Source organism: Aedes aegypti, chromosome 3 (assembly GCF_002204515.2).
Source record: "Aedes aegypti strain LVP_AGWG chromosome 3, AaegL5.0 Primary Assembly, whole genome shotgun sequence".
Classification (NCBI taxonomy): Eukaryota; Metazoa; Arthropoda; class Insecta; order Diptera; family Culicidae; genus Aedes; species Aedes aegypti.
Genome location: NC_035109.1, coordinates 85,037,374 through 85,058,502, shown reverse-complemented (window position 1 = coordinate 85,058,502; position 21,129 = coordinate 85,037,374). Strand labels below are relative to the sequence as shown.

The following is a 21,129-nucleotide window of genomic DNA, read 5'->3' as shown; positions in this document are numbered from 1 at the left end:
CTACACACTCCTAAAAAATCATGTGTTTTACGTCTTTTGGATGCACATAAAAGAAGCGAGCCGAATGACGTGAATTTATGTCACACTTTAAATACCATAGCGTCTGATTCGGGAAATGCCGATCATAGTTTCATCGTTTTCGCGTCCATTAACGTGTAAAATTACATTTTTTTGTTCAATACATCTACAAGAACACATTTTTGTATCGTTTTATCATTTACATCATGTGTCATTCGGTCATACTATGAATTACGTCCACAGTAATTTCCATTATTTTTAAGAGTGTATGATCATATGCAAATAGCTCTTGAGACTCATAACAAATTCCTTGCAATCTTCCAAATGCGTTTTAAAATAAATCCTTGTAAAAGTCCTTTTGGTGTACCCATAGTTTGATTCTTGACGAATTACTGTTGAAGTCCCTGGTAATATCACTGAAAGAATTACCTTGTAAATTCTTAACGAGTTCCTTGAGTTTTTTTTTCTGAAACACTTTTGAATTTGTAGGTGAATTCCTCACGAAATCGTTGATAAATTTCTGATGATTCGTGGTGAAATCCATTGGTGGACGTCATATGTCCGCCAACGAGCTTCCACTAACCCAACCACTCTTAACAGATGAATACCTTGAGCTTGAGCTTGATTGGTCGCCCGTGGTTGCTACTCCAGCATCGCCAGATCAGCTGCACTTACACAAGGAATCAACCGAATGGATGTTAGGGATTAGAAGATACCCTCAATAGGCCAGGAGAAGTGGATGAATTTGGCATTCATTTTCCTGTCAATTTTCATACAAAGTCTACTTTTTCTCTGCTATAAATTCACTCTGGGTGAACCACTTCCCCTGGTCTATGTATAAGTGCTGGTGATCTTCTATTTTAAGCAACAATGACGCCTGGCACGTCAGAATGCTGAACAATGAGGGAGAGGGAAAGGAAATGATGATGCATCAAACTGGCTCCCACAGTAGACCGTATATACCACTGCGTCTACGCCAGTTCATGCGGGAAGGTGTATGTGTGATAAATTTATGGCAGAGAGGTTTGCTGTTTGGAAAGCAGACTGCCTATCAGGCGTAAGGAAAGGCGTGTTATAATGATGGAAGATTGGAAGCGTAGGGAAACGGTTTTTTTTGTCCGTCTCTAGTTCTAGCAAATGGAACGAATAGATCAACTGTATAGATTAAAAGTGGAAAGATAGAAGCAAGTGAAAGATACAACTACTAAGTTCGAGAAAAGGGACGGGCCTGGAATTGAACCCATGATCTTCTGCTTATGAAGCAGAAGCGGTAGTCGTTAGACCACCTACTCCGTCGCAACCAGTCTTAACAGATGAATAACAAAAATAATCTTTCAGGAATTTAAAAATTACATTAACCCTGCTTTTCCCATGGTAGCTCCAAACAGTGATGCATTTTGAACTGAACGCGAGCCAAAAGTGAACGGAGCCCGAGCCAAATTTGCACGAGAACGCAGTAGACAATGAACTTCCGAGCAAGAGCCAGCCGCTGCTCAAGAACGGCCTGTTCAGTTCACAATTTAGATTGGAGCTCTTACGTGAGAAATCAATGAATTGATCTTCTCAAATTTTCATGAAAAGAAAAATCATACTGCTCTTGCTGTTCTAAATTTCTAAACATAGCTTTGACATAGATTTTTGTCGTGTATCAGCCAAAGTCAATTGAATTCAGTTTTTGGGTCACTCGGGTTCATATTTATGAACTGCTCAATGTTCAAGCCTACTTGATCGCTGCGTTCAAAAAATTGAACTGGAACGCGAACTGAACGCGTTCAAATGCATCACTGGCTCCAAAGCTCCATTGAATTTGACGAAATTGAGACAAACAGAATCAGATGAATACTTTGACTCCATACTTATCACCCCAATCCAAAAGTTAACTACCGTGAATTATTGACCTGCTCTAATTCCGTGTTTTGCCTAATACCGTGTATTTGGGAATTATTCAGATTTCTAGCATATAATATTATTTATTTTTCTAAATGATTATCACAAACGTTAGCATATTAAGTAGTATTTAGAAAGCCATGGCAAACTTGAACTAAAGTTGCACAACCAAACAAACAAACATAATGTTAGAATGTAATCGCCTGGTGCCAACACACGGTATTAGGGCACGGTTGCGTATGTGTTCCAAATACCGTGTTTCAATTATAATTCCAAAATGGCGAAGTGATATATATATTTTATTTCCCGAATCAATCATGCAAACCTCAATACGTTGTTTAATACAAAAGTTTTATTTTTGATGCGCTTCGTTCGTTCAATTGAGAGTTGTTTCAAAATGTGACCCAGCAGTCGGGGCCAGACGCACGGAATTTGGAACACTAGTATGTTTAACAACATCAACTGTAACTATGGTTAAAATTTTCAAAATGGTTCAAATTATATTTTTTATGCAAATTATATAAAACGGTCTACTATATAAAACATGAAAGACTTGAAAATATTCATACGTTATTTTTATCTGATCGATTGAAACTTGAGTTTTTTTAACCTCACGGTAATAGAGCATGTCACGGTAACTGTTTTAATAGTAAAACTATTCATAAACAATCAATTTACTGTTAGGGGAAAGGTATTCAATATCGGCAGATAGAGATATGTTTGCCAAATTAAGTGTAATTGTGGTAACATTGTGCTAAAAGATTATGTAGCCGGCGGGACTTGAACCCACAATTTCCATTCTGTACACGGACGCATTACCAATTATACTACAGCTACGCTACGGTAAACTGAAGTATTTGGCACAATGTTACCACAATTACACTTAATTTGGCAAACATATCTCTATCTGCCGATATTGAATAGCTTTCCCCTAACAGTAAAAATAGCTGACTGCAAAAGTCGAAAATAAAAAAGAGAACAATCAATTTACTTTTGAAAAATAATTTAACTTTTTTAAACTAATTTCGAAAAAAATCCTATTTACAACATTATTTGTTCAAGCACATTATATTGAACACTTTTTTTTTTTATAAAGAAACAGTCGATCAAAGTCGTGGGAGAGAAAGGTTTGAACTTCAAAACAAGGCAATTGACTTCGAAATATATAGATAAACACAATGAGAGAGATCAACATGTAGAACATCGCTGTTAGCGATTTCCTATTTTGATTTCATTTTATTGCTTCCTGTTTGCCAACTGCCAATGATAAAAAAATCATCGCTCAGAATAAATCTGCTCCAGAACAAACACGATTATTGCTTTGCATTGATATGTGGGTGGGTGGTGCAACAGGCAGCAACGATTTTTTTTGCGAAAAGAGCCTTTGAAAGGCAGCACCAACGATTCCAAGTTACGTGATCTGTGTTAATTGATTTTATTGTGCTTTCTTGTAGTTGTATATCCAGCAACAGCGCACCTGCTGTGGAATGTGGGTTTCGCGACAACATCATCGTCATTTTTCTGCGATTCGCTTCTTTCGTACTTTTCTGTATCTGAGGATGCGTCGAAAAGCTATAGAATCATTCTGGAAGTGAACTTGTAGTGTACGGTGTAGTAGCAATCTAATGACTGTCGTATAATTATAAAGAAAATGACAATGAGTGCAAGAAATAGTAGGGTGCTATCAATCAAAAATAGAAAAAAATGAATGGTACCTGTAATAAATAAGTAGATTGAGTAATCTTTCATTTCTACATCTTTACAGGCAAGATGCATCCAACTTCAAGGCACCCGGGCTGAAACTGCTGGTCAACAAGAAAAACATTCACCGGTTAATCAAGGTTCGCGCTGAAAAGGCATCGGACAACATCAAAGGATCTGTTTCCCGAACCGTCGGCAGTCAAAGTGGGGACGACATCGACAGCGAAGAATTGGAACGGGAAACACAGAAAGAACGCGACGATAAGATTACAGCTGAGGTATTGTACCAATGTAGAAAATTTATCATAACTACTAACTCTGAACGCAATTGCATTGCTTTTCTAATCAAATTTTCCATTTCCAGAAATTGAATCAAATCAAAACTAAGATCATGATGAAGAAAAAGAAATTGGCAAATTCAAGCTTCCAAACTACGGCTGATACGGAAATGGTGTTCAAGGAGGAGAAAGCTCCCATCGCACGCCCCACCTATTCGGCTGGTCCGATCGGTTCGGCAATTCCCCATCATCCGCGTCCTTTATCCCATACGGCTTCCATTGCCACCGCCACTCGGGAGCCGTTCTTGCCACATATCAATTTCCACAATGCCATCACCCGGCAGACGGCAACAGAGCTGGATCGGCATTCGCAGATCCGCGAAAATCTACAGCGTAATCGTTCCTTCAAGACCATCAGTGTCAAACAATTCAACGTATCCGCCCACGATATGACGGTGCACCACGATTCGAGCAGGCTCGAACGGTCACTGTCATTTCACTCGAACGGTATCCTAAATCGCATGGATTCCGATCCCACCGGTGCTACCGGAGGTCGCAGTGCACACAGTCAATCTCAGCACCAGCTTTCGTCCGCTTCGCTACACGACATAATAGAATTGCTCAAATATACCCCCTCCAAGTTACGGACCATCTCACACGACGCACTGAACAAGATGATTACCAAGAAACCACCTCACCACACCTCGACAAAGTTGTTGGAAAACAGTTCATTGAAGAATATTGATGAGTTCCTACGGGACTATGATGTGACCATGGCCAACAGATTGAAAACGTCTGCAGGCTCGACGACGGCTACCGGCGGCGAGTGTTCCAATCTGCTGACCGAGGGTGCTTACAGCAAGGACGCGTGTTTTGCCTCAGCGGAAATTGGTTTCGATAAGGGTCCCACCACGGGTACACTGGACAAAACGTTCCGGACGCTGTATAAATCAACCTCAGACGGTAAGTCCAGTTTAGAACCTTCTAAAAATATTTTATAAGTATCATTCCAAACATTACATTTTTTTTTAAATTCCTATTTCAAACATTACATTCAAGAGCTAAAGCTGTAGGAGAAAAAAAAGTTTTTATGTTAATAATTGAATATAGACATTTTATACATTTGTTTTTTTACAAGTTCGTTTATTTGAGGCTCAAATGCGTTTAACGCCTTAGGGAGCCGAAATTCATTTTTTGTATTTTTAGTGTATACTATTCAATGGCTTTTTCAGTTTAGGATTAAAATGGGATGGAGCCAGTGTAGGGTACTCGTGGCAACTCGAGGTTAGTGGTCACATTTTTTGTAGGAAGGACATGGTAGGGATTGGGATCACTGATCCGATCAGGGTTCTCAGTAGCTCATTCGGGAGGTTCTTGCCGGTATTCGTCTGCCGGATGGCCAGGATCCTCAATCCAACACAAAGGGAACAAAAAAAAACTGGGGTAGAGGACACAAGATAATTAAACTTTTATACAAGATAAGCAAAATCGTGAATTGCGTAAATATAAATAAGAACGCGGGAGCCCAACACATCTCTAACAGGAACATAAGGTTGTCTACATCGGGCCGCAAGAGTACCCAAATGTGGCCTTTTGGAGGCGTCCATATCCAGGTATTGCCAAACTACGTGATCGATGCCATCATAATCGGAACCACACCTATTACAAATATTGCTCACCGCGAGGTTGATCGTGTGCAAATGTACCTCTTGCGAGTAATCGAACATAAGTCTTGACATCATGCGAATGAAATCTCGACTTACATCCAAACCTTTACACCACGCTCGCAAGGAAACTCTATGTAATATGGGATGTAACCACTGTCCCAGTTGGCCATTTAGCCAATCGCTCTGCCAACCGTGAACAGAACTTTGACATACTAAATGAAAAATAAAATCATCGTGTGAAATTCTTCTATCATAAATTTCATCCTCCTTAGCGCCCACCTATGCAAGAGAGTCTGCCTTCTAATTGCCATAAATTAAGCAATGCGAGGAGACCCATACAAAGATAATCTTGTATGATTTCCCAACCAGTGCACACATCTGCTCTCTTATTTTTGTAGGAAAGTAAGATACATGCTTAACAGGTTTTATCGATCGAAGTGCCTTAATAGGACTGATACTATCCGAGAAGATGGAGAAGTGGTTTGCGGGCATGTTGGAGATCATCCCCGAAGCGAAGTTGATTGCTGTCAGCTCAGCAACATCAACCGTACAAGGTTCCTGAAGTTTTCAGAAGGCGAAAGAGTTTTCATTGAAGACACCGAAGCCAGTGGATCCATTGATACGGGACCCGGCAGTGAAATATTACTTATAGCAATTGACATTCTGATACTTTTCATAGACAATACGGGGAATAGTTAGGCATCGAACTTGATCTGGAATTCCATGAATAGCTTGTTTCATGGACAGATCGTATTCAACAGAGGAACTGTCTTTGATGAAGCGTACACGTGGGGGGTTATAACATGAAATCCTTATGTCAGATGACATGTAGTAGAGATAAACTCTCCTGAATTTTGACTTGAATACTCAGTTTGCGCATTTCTTCGAAGTATTCAATGACGAGTGTGTTGCTCATCTCACATCTAATAAGTATTCTTAGTGAGAGCTCCCAAAATCGGTTCTGTAGCAGTAAATTCCCTACCAGTTATTATTTATTTAGTTGGTGTTACATCAATTAATTTGATAAAACCTCGTTAGCGATGTTACGCCAATTTACTCGGTCCATGGCTGTGTCTCTCCAACTTCGATTTTGGCCCACGTTCTCCAGATCTTGTTGCACGTGATGAAGCCACCTCGCTCGCTGTGCTCCCCGCCTTCTTGTGCCAACCGATTCGACGCGAACACTATCTTTACAGGATTGTTGTCCGGTAGTCTTGCAACATGCCCTGCCCAGCGTACCATTCCGGCTTTCGCAAGCTTCTGAATACTGGGTTCGCTGTAGAGCCTAGCGAGCTCGTGGTTCATTCTCCGCCGCCATGCACCGTTCTCCTGCACTCCGCCAAAGATCGTCCTAAGCACCCTTCGTTCGAACACTCCAAGTGCTTTCAGGTCCTCTTCCAGCATGGTCCATGCTTCGTGTCCATAGAGGACCACCGGTCTTATAAGCGTTTTGTACATGGTACATTTGGTGCGGGTGTGAATCTTTCTCGACCGCGTCTCCGTATTTCACGACTAACGTTGGCGAAAGCCGTTAACAAGGATCCGAGGTAGACAAAATCATCAACCACCTCAAAAGTATCCCCGTCTATCGTAACACTGCTTCCCAAGCGGGCTCTGTCGCGCTCGGTTCCGCCTATCAGCATACTTTGTTTTTGACGCATTCACCACCAGGCCGACTTTTGTCACTTGACGTTTCAGGCGGGTGTACAGGTCTGTCACCGTTCCAAATGTTCTGCCGACAATATCCATATCATCCGCAAAGCAAACAAAATGGCTGGATCTTTTGAAAATCGTAATCGGCTCTCCGCATGACACCTTCTAGCGCGATGTTGAACAGCAGGCACGAAAGTCCATCACCCTGTCGCAGGCACGAAAGTCCCTGTCATCACCCCGAAATCTTCACGCTATTCTGCACACCGTTCATCGTTGCTCTTATTAGACTTGTGAGCTTCCCGGGAAAGCTGTACTCGTCCATGATTTTCCATAGCTCTTCACGGTCGATGCTATCATAAGCTGTTTTGAAATCGATGAACAGGTGATGCGTTGGGACTTGGTATTCACGGCATTTCTATAGGATTTGCCGTACAGTGAAGATTTGGTCCGTTGTCGAGCGGCCGTTGACGAAACCAGCTTGATAACTTCTCACAAATTCATTTGTTATTGGTGATAGACGACGGAAGATAATCTGGGATAGCACTTTGTAGGCGGCATTCAGGATAGTGATCGCACGATAGTTTTCACATTCCAGTTTGTCGCCCTTCTTGTAGATAGTAGATGTAGGGGTCATATGCCCCTTGCTTCCAATCCTCCGGCAGCTGTTCCGTTTCCCAGATTCTGACAATCAGCCGGTGCAGACAGGCGGCTAACCTCTCCGGGCCCATTTTGATGAGTTCAGCTCCAATACCATCCTTACCAGCGGCCTTGTTATTCTTGAGCTCGTTGATGGCATCCTTAACTTCCCTCAATGTGGGGGCAGGTTGGTTTCCTTCATCCGCCGTGCTGACGTAGTCAATTCCTCCGCTGTCGTGACCCTCGGCGCCTGTGTTCTCCGTGCTGTTGATGGCTGCTTTTATGTTGCTCCAGCAGTCCTCAAGAGGGGCTTCGTCAAGCTCTTCCGGCAACGCTACCTCGAGGCTCGAGATGCTGCGCGTATGCGGCAGCGACGTTCGGTTGGGCCAGTCGCGCTAGGTTATACCGAGGCGGGCGTCGATACCGTACATTGTTGATAACGGATAAAACGTGGTAGATTTGTGATTCCGTCTGCAGTGGTGATCTCCAGGTGTATCGATACGGGAGGCTGTGTTGGAAGTAGGTGCTGCGAATGGCCATGTTCTTGGAGGCGGCAAAATCTATCAGTCGTAGGCCGTTCTCGTTCGTCAGCCGGTGGGCTCTGAACTTTCCAATCGTCGGTCTGAACTCCTCCTCCTGGCCAACCTGAGCGTTCAAATCTCCTATGATGATCTTGACGTCGTGGCTTGGGCAGCAGTCGTACTCGCGTTCGAGCTACGCGTAAAATGCGTCCTTGTCATCATCAGTGCTTCCGGAGTGAGGGCTATGCACGTTTATGATGCTGAAGTTGAAGAATCGGCCTTTGAGCCTCAACTTGCACATTCTTTCGTTGATCGGCTATCACCCGATCACGCGCCTTTGCATATCACCTATCACTATGGAAGCTGCTCCCAGCTCACGTGTGTTGCCGCAGCTCTGGTAGATGGTATGATTACCTCTAAACGTTCGCACCTTCGAACCTGTCCAGCACACCTCCTGCAACGCTACGATGTCGAAACCGCGGATCTTCAGTACATCGGAGAGTATGCGTGCTCGTGGCCACTACTGTGCCGGGCTCAGTTGATCTTGTAGCTTCTTTACCGATACAGATCTATTTTCAACTTATCTATATTTACATCTAGTTTCACTCCTGAGCGGTTCCATTTGAATTCGAATGTCGGTTTACTTTTGTATTTTTTGATTTGGATGAAATTTTGCACATGCTTTCTTTATGCCCAAAAATGCCTTTTTTTTTGAAAATTGAAAAATATATCATAATTTTGTATTAAAATCTCTGTATCTTTAAAACGGTAAAAGTTAGCCTGATTTTTCCGTATACCTTTTTTGTTGTAAATTTTGCGTACTTTCATAAAATCGAGTTTAAAAATATTTAAAAAGTTTATTATGACCATTTTCAAAAATTCACCTATTTTCAAAAAATCATAACTTTTTTGTCCATGATTTCTCCATCTTGATCCACTGTGCAAAAGACTTCATTTTTGTCTACTTTAACATATAAAAAAATAAAAAAAAATCAAAAATACGTTTTTTGAGAAAATTGATTTTTAAGCTTTATTTTCGATGTATAAAAAATAACAACATTTTTTTTTACAGTGTATATTTTTTCCAGATAGTCCCAACAATAACCTAAAACTTTGCGGAAGGCACCAAACTGATCGGACAAACCGTTATAATTTTTTGAAAATTATTAAGGATTTTTTCTTAGGCCCTTCTCAAAAGTAAGGCTAGAGTCAAAATGGCGAGCCGATGATGCAAAAAGGCATTTTTGGGCATAAAGAAAGCATGTGCAAAATTTCATCCAAATCAAAAAATATAAAAATGAAATTTGGGAAAAAAGTCGTCATTTTCTTTGGAACCGCTCTCCTACTCTTTTAGTCTCACACCAAGCAGGTAGGAGAGAGCTCTGCTGTTAGTGAGGCTAGCTGCCTGCGAAGAGGGTCAGTTTGTCTCAGTCACCATCTGATACTGTCGGAGGATGGATGTGCTCCCCAAAGCACGGCCCTCCGTGAGGCGTCTTCTGGTGGCTGGACGGTTTTTTTGTGGAGGGGCTGGGAATCGAACCCATGACCTTCCGCTTATGAAGCGAAAGCGTAACCTCAAGGCTACATACCCCCCTTTATAAAAAATGACTACTTGAAAGAATATTGTTTGATTCGACCCAGTGCACTGTGTTAGAATTGGTCGATTTCATGCGCTTTTTGAATAGCGTCCCAACCGTTGATTTTAGCGATATAGTTTGTTCGGAAAAGTTTCTTGGAATAATAAAGCGCATCTTTTGATGTAAACAGTTTTGTCATCAATCCACCTAGCAGTGAGATAGAAAAACTATTTTTTCATATCATTCAGATAGACATGTGGTCTCTTCGGCAAAGTTGTAGAATTGATCATTTGAAACAACTTTGTCAAATACACGATTATTCTATCTCTTATACTTTTTGAGATAATGCCGTTGTAGGTGAATAGCCCCTAAAATCTTATTTTTTATCATAACTTTTTTCCAAGATTTATAACATTTTTTGTGTTTCTACAAAGTTGTTTATCATGAAAAACCCGCGTTTTTGCTGGACATATCATCACGCTATCTTTTGAAGCAACAATGTTATTCATGAATTACTCTTTTCTCAAGGGATAGTTTAGGCCCTTATAACTGGCTTTGGCACAAAATGGCGCAGACAACTCTTACAAATCATGAAAGTACCATATCTCTCCTTTCAGCAGGTGTTGAAAACTTTTTTCTATAAGCGTCTTCGAATGTTTTTTTTTACTATCAAACAAATAAGCCTTATTAAAACCAATTCGACCGAGAATTCCTTTGCTTTAAGAGATAGAGAGGTAGATGTTCAGAAGAAAAACATGCGTTTTAAGCATCTAACAAATTTGTAGAAGACATGAAAGATGTTAAATGACCGCTGAAAAAAAACCGAGCTTTCGAGCTGGCAAAGAAATTGTTGGATTCGCAAAGACATTTTCAAATGAATTCGAGTAACCGCTAGTGCGACTGATATGGCAAATCAATCTATGGCGCTGATCAAGAAGGAGTTTATGGAACTGACCTATGATCTCGGTAATATGCTTCATACGCTGTACATCATGCAGAGATTTAACCCACGAGGCATGTGCTGACATACGAAGCACCCCTCGGTCTTTCTGTGGGTTTGGTGTAAACTTTGATGGTGCTAATCATAGCGTCCGAGCATAGAGAACATAGTGTTCGTCCATAAAGGACACATTTCAGTGCACACGACTTTTGGTACATAATGTAACCCACCAGAAAAATTAATTGTGAAGGTTTATTTTTTTTCTCATGTTATTTTTTACTTAAAATATTGTTAATTTTTAAGACTGTACAAAAATAAACGTTAAAACTATTGTAGATTTGGAAATATCACAAAAAGCAAAAAGTGTCCGGGCATAGAGGACTCTCCCCTACCGTTTTATTGTTCAAATAAAAACTTCCATCACCATAGATAATTTGTTTACACACAACACAAGGGTATAATATACACTCATTACACATAATTAATTCCCTCTTTCTTTTTATCTTTCACAGACAACAGTTCGTATGAACTGCCGAAACTCCTGATCCGTGAGGACTCCCCGGTAGAATCGTTTCACAGTTCCTATCCTCAGTTGGAAACGGTTGCACTGCGAGGTGAATCCCCGAAAAATTTCAACTCAATCACCAAACTGCAGGATACCGGTCCCGGTGGAGCCCTTGCCGACAGTGCATCATCGCTAGCACCGGGAGGATTGACGAAAGCCAACAATGAAAAAAGTAAGCTGTCGTCCGGGTCCCTACTGCAACTGTACGAGCATCCTCCAGCACCGACGGCAGCTGCAACAACAACGGCGGCCATCGGTAGCGGAATGGGCAGTGGCATTTCCAACGGTGGGCCTTGGGCACCGCATTATGGTGGTGTAGGAAGCCATCACCATCATCATTCCGATCTGGGAATCAACGAACTGGAACTGAAATTCATCAACAATGAGCTTATAGAAAAAGCTGTGAGCAACAGTAATTCCGTATTCAAACTGCCGGCAGTTTCGAATCTGGAAATCAACCACTGGAATGCTCTATCGAATGATTCAGTGAATGGTAAGGACAAGGAAGAGGAGCAGGCCTCCAATCCAAGAACGTCCAACGGCTTCATTCACAGTGATTTGTCGATTTCGTCGGATGAGGACGACCTGTTTAGCATTTCTGATTTGATCTACAAAAATCAAGCAAATAAGTCCAAATCGATCGACTTGAATGAATTCCGGAAGACGTTCGGTAGCAGTCCAACGCTTTTGAACAATTTCGGTGGCACCAACACCAATCTGGCGCCACAGTTATCGCGACTGGACGCAATCCCTTCCCAATATCGAAGGGGTTATACCAATTTGAACGACGCGGGCCTTTCTAGTTCGACGTCTGAGCTAGAGTGTGTTAATGCTACCACCAAGAAAAAGACTGGAAGCGGTGATAATGGAGAACTATCGCCGCTACTCAAGCATAGAAACAATGATCATATTGCCTATGTTAGAAGTTATGAAAATTTGAATCGCTACAAGGCATTCTCAACGAAAAACGGGGATGCCAGTGATATCCTCCGTTGTCAACAGGGTGCTGGGCAATTATTGCCCGGAATTAGTAATTTAGATAGTATAGCCGACTCGGATCTAAACAGTAGTAGTGGTTCCGGATCGAATCTGATCGATGATAGCTTTACCGATTTTGAGTATAGGTTCTCTAGGCTAAGTTGTTCGGGTGGAAACGGTCATCATAGCGGCGGTTGTAGTAGTTCTAATACCAGTAGCAATACTCAAAATAGCAGCAGCAGTAGTAGTAATCAAAATAATTGCCACAACGGTAGCAGTCACCACCGGATGCCATCGTTGAATGACTTGAACCACCGGAATCGTTTGCTAAACGGTCACCCTCCACCGTTCAATAGCACGTCGTCGCCATTTAGTAATAATAATCATAAGTCCAACCACGCTTCGAACTACTACTTCCCTTCGGACGAGAGCCTTTTTAACATAGATTCTTTCTTCGATGATTTTGTCGAAATCGATACCAGTGATATATTCGACAGTGCCGAGTACATCAACATCGGTGCGGGAGCTCGTAGTTCAAGCTCTTCGTCCTCTAAAATGTTACCAAAAACGAACAATTCCGGGCTTCTGCTGCCGGACATCCTCCAACAAGATGAGCTACTGTTGAAAACACAATCCGGTTTCACCGAGGCCGACGATGTTCTAGATGGTGTAAACGGTGCTCTTCCTTCTTCCCTCCACGCAATGGATAACGGTGATCCACTGAATCTGAAGGATCTTCCACCGCTAGTCCGCATCCCACCACATCCTTCTGCACTGGACCACCATCAGCAACAATCACCTGGACTGGGTGGTGCGGCCATGCAACACCATCCTGCCGAGCCGCTCAAATCGAAAAAGCTTCGGTGCGCGCAATGCAATCGCAAACTGGGCGTCATCATGATTATGAAGTGTCACTGTGAGAAGATTTTCTGTGCCCAGCATCGGTACGCCGAAGCGCACAACTGTTCGTATGATTTCAAGCTCGAAGGTAAGAAAATCCTCGAACGCGAAAATCCACTGATAGTGGCACAGAAATTGCCCAAAATCTAGGCACATACACAAATACGGTTTATTTAGTTTGAGTTGTTTTTTGGACATACAAAAGTAGAACGACTGACGGGGCACGTCTAAAGAGACGTTAGTCACGGTACATGTCCTCAAAAGTTAGGTTTTACTGAGTTTTTCTTTTAGGGGAAATGTGTCAAGCGTTTGGTAGTAGATATGTTTTCAATTTTCCCACTCTAGATTTAGGTCAAGTTCGAAGTTCTTGACACATAGCAAAAAAGGCAAAGAAATACATTTATCTTGTTATATTTTAGTCTAGACATCAGATTGCATTCGAAGTGCAATGAAATTTTCTGTTCATTAATGTAGAAGCATTACATTACTTTCCATTAGATTATTGCGTTGCGCTTAAAATGCTGTAATGTGTGGTACACAAGCCTAGGTGTTAGTTAAATTATATGGGATTGTCTTAGGTTTGATACTAGAAACTCTGATTTTAGTAGACAACTATTAATCATTACGACATTGAAGGAACGGGTGCACCTTGCTAGGGAGGATTGATTTTGCCTTATATCATTAGTGCTACCAATCGTTTTTATTTTGTAAATCTTAGAGCAATTCTTATCTGGATATCTGTATAATCTACTTTCGTAAAAAAATATCTTCTTTAAACTTATTATTGAAAAGACACGGATATAGAGGGGAAAAAATTCAAAGCTTAAACATATTTAGCTAGATATCCTATCTATCTATTTCGAATTCTATAGATGATATATTCAATGTTTAAAACAAACCATAAAAGTTCGAAAAATCAAATCGGATAAACAAAACCGAGTAAAATGAAAAAAATACATAGATATAATTCTGCTCATCGGTCCACGGTACGAAATAAAACAAACCAAAGCATGATTTTCAAAATCAAACCAACCTGAACGCACGAATTAATGTGAACTAGTAGTATGGCCACAACCACAAGGCGAACGCTAATCAGAATACAGTCAATACAGCCGAGATCATCATCTAAGGAAAGAGAAGAGCATATTTTTATCTACATCCTACATATGCGATAGTAACTTATTTTCTTTATTATTTTACTGGTGGATTTTCAAGTAGTTTCCAATTATACTGGATAGTAATTAAATAAACAATTCGCGTTAGCAGTAAATCATTAAACTACTATCGTAATGGTTGCATATGTAATTTGGATTCTCGATATAATATTGATCCCTAATTGCATAACACAATTTACCATTTAATCAAACTATCATCATGTAACTGGGGAAGACAAAACAAACCAATAAAAAAAACTACTAGTATCGCAAAATGTAAACGTCTGTTCAGAGCTAAAATTCTAGAAATTTATTCTTGCAAGTGTAATAATTTATTACCTACCTAAACAAGAAAAAGCTACAAAAAATAGCGAAAAAAAATTATAAACAATAAAAAAAAAATGCATAAAAAGCTCACAAAGTAAACGCAACGCAGTGTAATTTTTCTTTTGGTTTTAGATGACATGAACCCAATCATATGTAAAGTGCAGAATATCACAAACATTTTAAAAATGGAAACCGATTGTTCGTCGAAATTTGAAGGTTTTTGTTCCTTTGCTGATTGGATATCTGCCTAACGTCATCGGGCATTGTTGTTCTTCTGACATCCACTAGAGTCTGCCTGTAAAAAAGCTAGTCTCCCTTGTAAAAAAAACATATGGTTGAAGCATTGAACTTTTTCATTGATGATGAGCCCGATGGGCGTCATCCCGGCTATGGTGTACACGGCCTCTTTAGAAACCCTTCGGTATGCACTTGCACATGCGGCTGCACTCATAAGCACATGATCCTATACATGCTTTCCAACCGCTTTAAGTTTCTGCTCGTTCTAAGCGCTTTTGACCAGATTGGTCCTCCATACCTTAGTATAGATAGCGCCACGCTTGCGAGTAGCTTGCGTTTGTTGTCAATTATATATATGCTGCCGTGAATCGAAAAGTCAGTCCCATCTGCATTTTCGTCAAATTGAGTTGAGTTCAGTTTTCAACATTTCTTCCAATGGTCTTTCAGCTGCACTAATGAAATAATATGATTTGTTCGGAAAAATTAGGAAACAACAGCAAGTCAAATTGTCCCATAATGAAAAGTAACCGCATATCAGTCTCACTACAGACTTTCAAACCGTGAAACACAAAAACGAAACTTGTTTTGATCATCTTTATCGGAAAGATATCGTAGTGAAAAGCAAGTTGTGAAAGTTTCATTCAAATTAGAACATTTTACAATCCTCTGGAATTTTTTGAATATTCGTATGGAAAACGAGTTTGAAAGCTTCACAGCCCATTTTCTCAATGCCTACTTTTTACAGATGGGACTGACTTGCGATTCACTGCAGTATGGGACTGTTTTGCGAGTATGGGCAGAGCAGATCTGTTAAACATCATCCTCGAAAGCGCGGCTATATCCGTAGATTCCATATTCAAGGCATATTCAACGTGGTTTAGTGAAGTTGAGCTTGTCATCGATCATTACCCTAAGATGCCTAAAGGATTTCTTGGACTCTATGGTGCAATCACGTACCGAGATAAGCGCCCGTTGCTCGGACTTGCGGTTATTGACCACCACCACCATTTTTTTTTTTAAAGACACCGACACGTTAATGCTTCCAGTGGGCGATGTGCCCTTTGAAGGAAGCAGCACACTAGACAACGCTCTAGCATGCAACACCCAATCGCACAGTCGAAACACACTCCCGACGAACAGTTTTCCGGACTGAAGCGGGAATCGAACCCATACTCCTTGACTCGACGAACCCACACTCCTGGAGCCCCCGACGCTGGATGAGGCTAAAAAGGCATTCGGACAGTTGAAGAACAGTAAGGCTGCTGGAAAAGACAAGCTGGCCGAACTTTTCAAGCAAGGTAGTGAGCAGCTTCACGAAATATTGCACCGCACTCTGTTAAGAATATGGAAGGAAGAAGAACTGCCTGTAAGCTGGCTGGACGAATAACGCTTCTCAATTCCCAAATTCGGCGTTCACAATATTGTCACGTATTTTTTTAACAGTTTGAGACCGCTTCGTCGACGAGTACCAAGCTGGTTTTTGTGAGGGCCGATCAACAATGGATCAAATGTTCACCTTGATACATATCCTTGATTAGTTCCAAGAATACAACTTGCAGACTCCCCACTGTTTCAAGGCGGCGTACGATTTAGTTAAGATGAATGAGTTATGCCAGATAATGATAGAACGTGGTTTTCCGATGAAACCGATTAGACTGATTCGTGCAACGTTAGATGGATCGAAATCAAGTGTGAGTGTTGCTGATGAGATTTCGTCCTCCTTCAAAACCTTAGATGGATTGAAGCAAGGAGATGTGCTTTCGAACCAGAGCGTTAATGATTAATCATAAATTTAATCATGATTAATGATTAATGATTATGATTAATCAAAAATGTTAATCATTAATCACAAAAAATCAAGAATTAATTATTAATCACTAATCATAATCATTACAATATTATGTTTTAATCATTAATCACTAATCATAATCATAAATATCGCTAATTTTATTCAGTAATCATAATCTTAATCGTAAGTCAAACTTTTAATCAATCATCAATCAATCATTGAACAAAATTTAACAAACTTTACAACATTGATTTCTAATGTATAAATAAATTTTGCATTTCTTATATCGTGTGACAACAACAATGATAGTTTATGCCCAAGGAAGTTCCAAATCGAATCAAGCACAGAATGACTTTGCTTTGGGCCCACGGACGTTACCATAAGAGTAAAAAAGACCCTTAAATATTTCCTCCATGTAAGACGGTGCATTTGCTCAGTTGTATTTGATCCGAATCCGAAGACCCGGTTGGAAGTATGTGAGTGGTATCATTTCACATGAAGAATTTCTGTTTATAGGGGCAGATCACCAAAATTCGACCTAGCACTAGGTTTTCAGTCGTTCATAAGATTTCTGTATACTTTGTATGAAAATCGAAAATCAGTCCTTTTTCCCTAGTACTGTGACATGCCCTATTACCGTGAGTTTAAAAAAAAACTCAAGTTTCGATCAATCAGAAAAAAATAATGTATTATTATTTTCAAGTTTTTCAAGTTTTAAATAGAAGACAATTTTACATATTTTTGCACAAAAAATATGATTTGTTGCTATTGTTAAACATACCATTATTCTAAATACCGATCAAATGAAGTGCATCATAATTGAAACTTTTGTATCAAACAAGGTCTGGAGGTTTGTATGATCGATGCGGGAAATAAAATATTCATTTTACTCAGCCATTTTGGAATTATAACTGAAACAATGAAAAAACTGAAATAATGAATAAATCATGCCCTAATACCGTGTGTTGGCACCAGGTGGTTGCATTCTAAAATTATTTTTATTTGTTTTTGTTTGCAACTTTAGTTCAAATTTGTCATGACTTTCTAAAGACTACTTTTGCTTTTTTACGATTGTGAAAATCGTTTAGAAAAATAAATAACATAATAGACATCCATATAATTCCCAAATACACGGTAATAGGTAACACACGGAATTAGAGCAGGTCACGGTAAGTGGTATTTCTGTTAATAGTTCCTCGCTGTTTCTGTTCCCGTTTGATGTTTGCAATCTAACATCGCCAGCAGATATTCACTGAATAAATATAGCATAGCGTTAGATTAATCTTGATTCAATTCAACATTTGATGATTATATACGATGAATCTATGACAAAAGGTTCGAAAGACAAAAGGTCAAAATGACAAAACGTAGAAAGGTAAAAGGTCGAAAGACAAAAGGTCGAAAGTACAAAAGGTCGAAGAACAAAAAAGAAGGGACAAAAGGTCGAAAATTCCTTTTTCAAAGAAGGAAAAATTTCCCACCATGCAAATCGTTTTCGACCTTTTGTCTTTTCAAACTTTTGTCCTTTCGACCTTTTGTCCATAAACCTTATACGATAAACCATGCACAGAAAAAAAAACCGTTCTCGTATCCGTGAACAGTAGACGTGAACTCGTCAACAAGCAAAAATAAACCGTGAGCTAGATCATGTTTATGCGTAAACATGATGGTAGTTCATGGTGTCTTTTTGACAGTTCACGTTTTCCAGAACTCTTTTTTGAGCGTGTGCTTAAGGCCGCACGGGACGTCATCATAATCACCCTATCCATTTGCAGAAGCAAATCCCAAGAACCACTCCATATATCGATGCGAAAAATGTATCACTATGATTCTATATATGTAATGGGCAACCCATTAAATTTTCAGCTTCATCGGTTCACTAAAACTCGAGATTTGCTTTCACAAAGTTTTGATGGTTATTGTTAGAGTGAGACAAAAGATAGGGAAAATAACACGGTCTCCCGTGTCACCTTAAAACTTATCAATTTGAATTGTTCTCTCTTCAATAATGAATAAATCCATTCTTTTTTATGTTTATTGCTCATTCGTTGTGTACGTCTAGGCGCTAGAAATTTAAATTTTTGAACCCCGGGAAAAGCCCTCTTTTATCTGTAATGCTTTGTGTATGAAAATTTTCAAAATTTTGTTTGAATCGTACCGCATGAGGCTACCCCCTCCTCTTTCGAGCATTACGTGATTTGTGGACGGTGCCTTAGGGAGATGCCGCTTAATTATTATTTTGATTAATAAATTAATAATGGTTAATTATTTAAAGGCCAATGATTAAATGACAGAAAACAATTAATCTGATATAGAAATCGTTTTAGCTTCGTTACAGCCAATTTTTTATATCAAACCGTTTTCACTGATATCCAGATTTAAATCAAGGAAAGGCGAAAATTCCTTTAAAACATTGTTTGGAAAAATATTTTTCCAGTTTTTTTATAAATATCTCGTTAGACAATTTCTACCAAATGTTCAAACTGATTTCGCCCAACATGTCTCAAAGAATATACAGAAAATCAATAGAAAGGCAAGCAAATGCCATTAATCTTTTATATGTACAATAAACATATTATCATAAGATATGCAACATATAGAGTTTACCGGGGTTTGCTCGCCTTACTATTTCTACACTGTTCTTTTTTTATTAAATGAAATATTGAAATCCAACTAGCTTTTTCCAATATTTTTAATACTTTCCCCTGGAAATCGACAAATCTTACATACCGGCATATGTTAAAGTTTATCAATAACGCTTGAAACATCCGTTTAAAACGATGTGTCGCAAGTTACGCTTCACAAAGCCAATGCATTTGCCACATAGTTAATGAATGATTAATCAAAGAGTAATAAAAAAACAATAATTAAATGATATGAGATACCCTAAACACCTTCAAATATGCAGCGTTGCAATGTTCTTGAAAACCATTCTTCTTTAGACTCGGTCTGCAAAACAATTATAAAACAATAAAAAATTGAATTTGCAACCATCGTAATTTTCGAATCGATATCCGCAGTTCTAAAGACAAACAGCAAAACTGATATTTACGGAATTCCGTTAGAAGACGACTGAAAAACATAATTTTGAACAACTGTCGTAAAACTAAGCATTACATATATTTCGCAATTGGATTAAATGGGAAAATTGATGTGAAATTTGCGATAAAGTTACATGTCTTCTCGATGAGAATCGAACTCACGACTCCCTGTTCACTAGATACACCACGAAACCTGAATTCGATTCCAACTCAATAATCACGTGGTCATCTTTCGCGAAGTGACCCTCTTTCGAAAAAATGAGATGCTCATCCAAACACAACGCTTTCTATTGTTGAATGCCTAGTAGCCGAGAGCGCGTTAGTTATTAGGTATAGAAAGACCACACACGTGCTATACGAGTGTTATATAGTGCGTGCTCATAATGAGTCGCGACGTTCAGAATATAAATAAGATAGATGATAATTAAAAAAAGCATTATTTTAAAATTGAAAATTTTGATCAAATTTGACATCAGGCACGTAGGGGTTAATCATAATCACTTTTCATACTGAGTTTAATCATTAATCATAATCATTATTCATCTAAAATTTTAATTTAATCATTAATCATATTCATTAATCATACTTTGGCTTAATCATCAATCACAATCATTAATCATGACATCAAAAATTTTAATCATTAATCATAATCATTAATCAAGATAAAATTGAATTTAATCATTAATCATTTAATTAATCATTGCGACCCGTTAATCATTAACGCTCTGTTTCGAACCTTTTGTTCAACATTGTCCTCGAGGGGGCTATTAGAAGAGCAGGCGTGCAAGGAAGCGGTACCATCGTCATGCTGTCGCATATGCTACTAGGTTTTGCGAATGATATCGATATAATAGAAATCGATCGTTGAGCCGTGGAAGAGGCATTCGTGCCTGTAAAAAGATAGACCGCGAGGATTGGACTGACCACCAATACCAGCAAAAAAAATATGATCGTCGGTAGACAGCGTGGTTCCAATCGTGATGTTGGTAGTGAGGTGATGAACGATATGACGTATGATAAAAAATTGTTTACCTTGGTATTCTAGTGCCGTGCGATAATTATGTTACCAGTGAGGTGAAAAGGCGACTTGCAGCTGTAAACAGGGCTTTTTATGATCTCCGTAACCAGCTGAGTGTGCGGGGGTTTTTGAGCGTAACGCACTGCGAACAATACTTGGCGATAAACAAGGCAGCGTCCATAAATGACGTAGCATTTTTGACCAATTTTTGACACCCCCTCTCCCATTGTAGCTTATTTTGC

The 21,129-nt window shown here is 39.6% G+C and overlaps 1 protein-coding gene across 1 annotated transcript in view; it reads left to right on the top strand.

The window, feature by feature from the left end:
• Positions 1-14,843, top strand: part of LOC5579183 — a 44,854-nt gene extending 30,011 nt beyond the window's left edge. Inside the window, exons 3-5 of the mRNA XM_021853439.1 lie at positions 3,671-3,884; positions 3,971-4,847; positions 11,391-14,843. Of these exons, the coding sequence (XP_021709131.1) occupies positions 3,671-3,884; positions 3,971-4,847; positions 11,391-13,471 (3,172 nt within the window). The 3' untranslated portion in view covers positions 13,472-14,843. The remainder of the gene's footprint in view (positions 1-3,670; positions 3,885-3,970; positions 4,848-11,390) is intronic.
• The last annotated feature ends 6,286 nt before the right edge of the window (positions 14,844-21,129 follow it).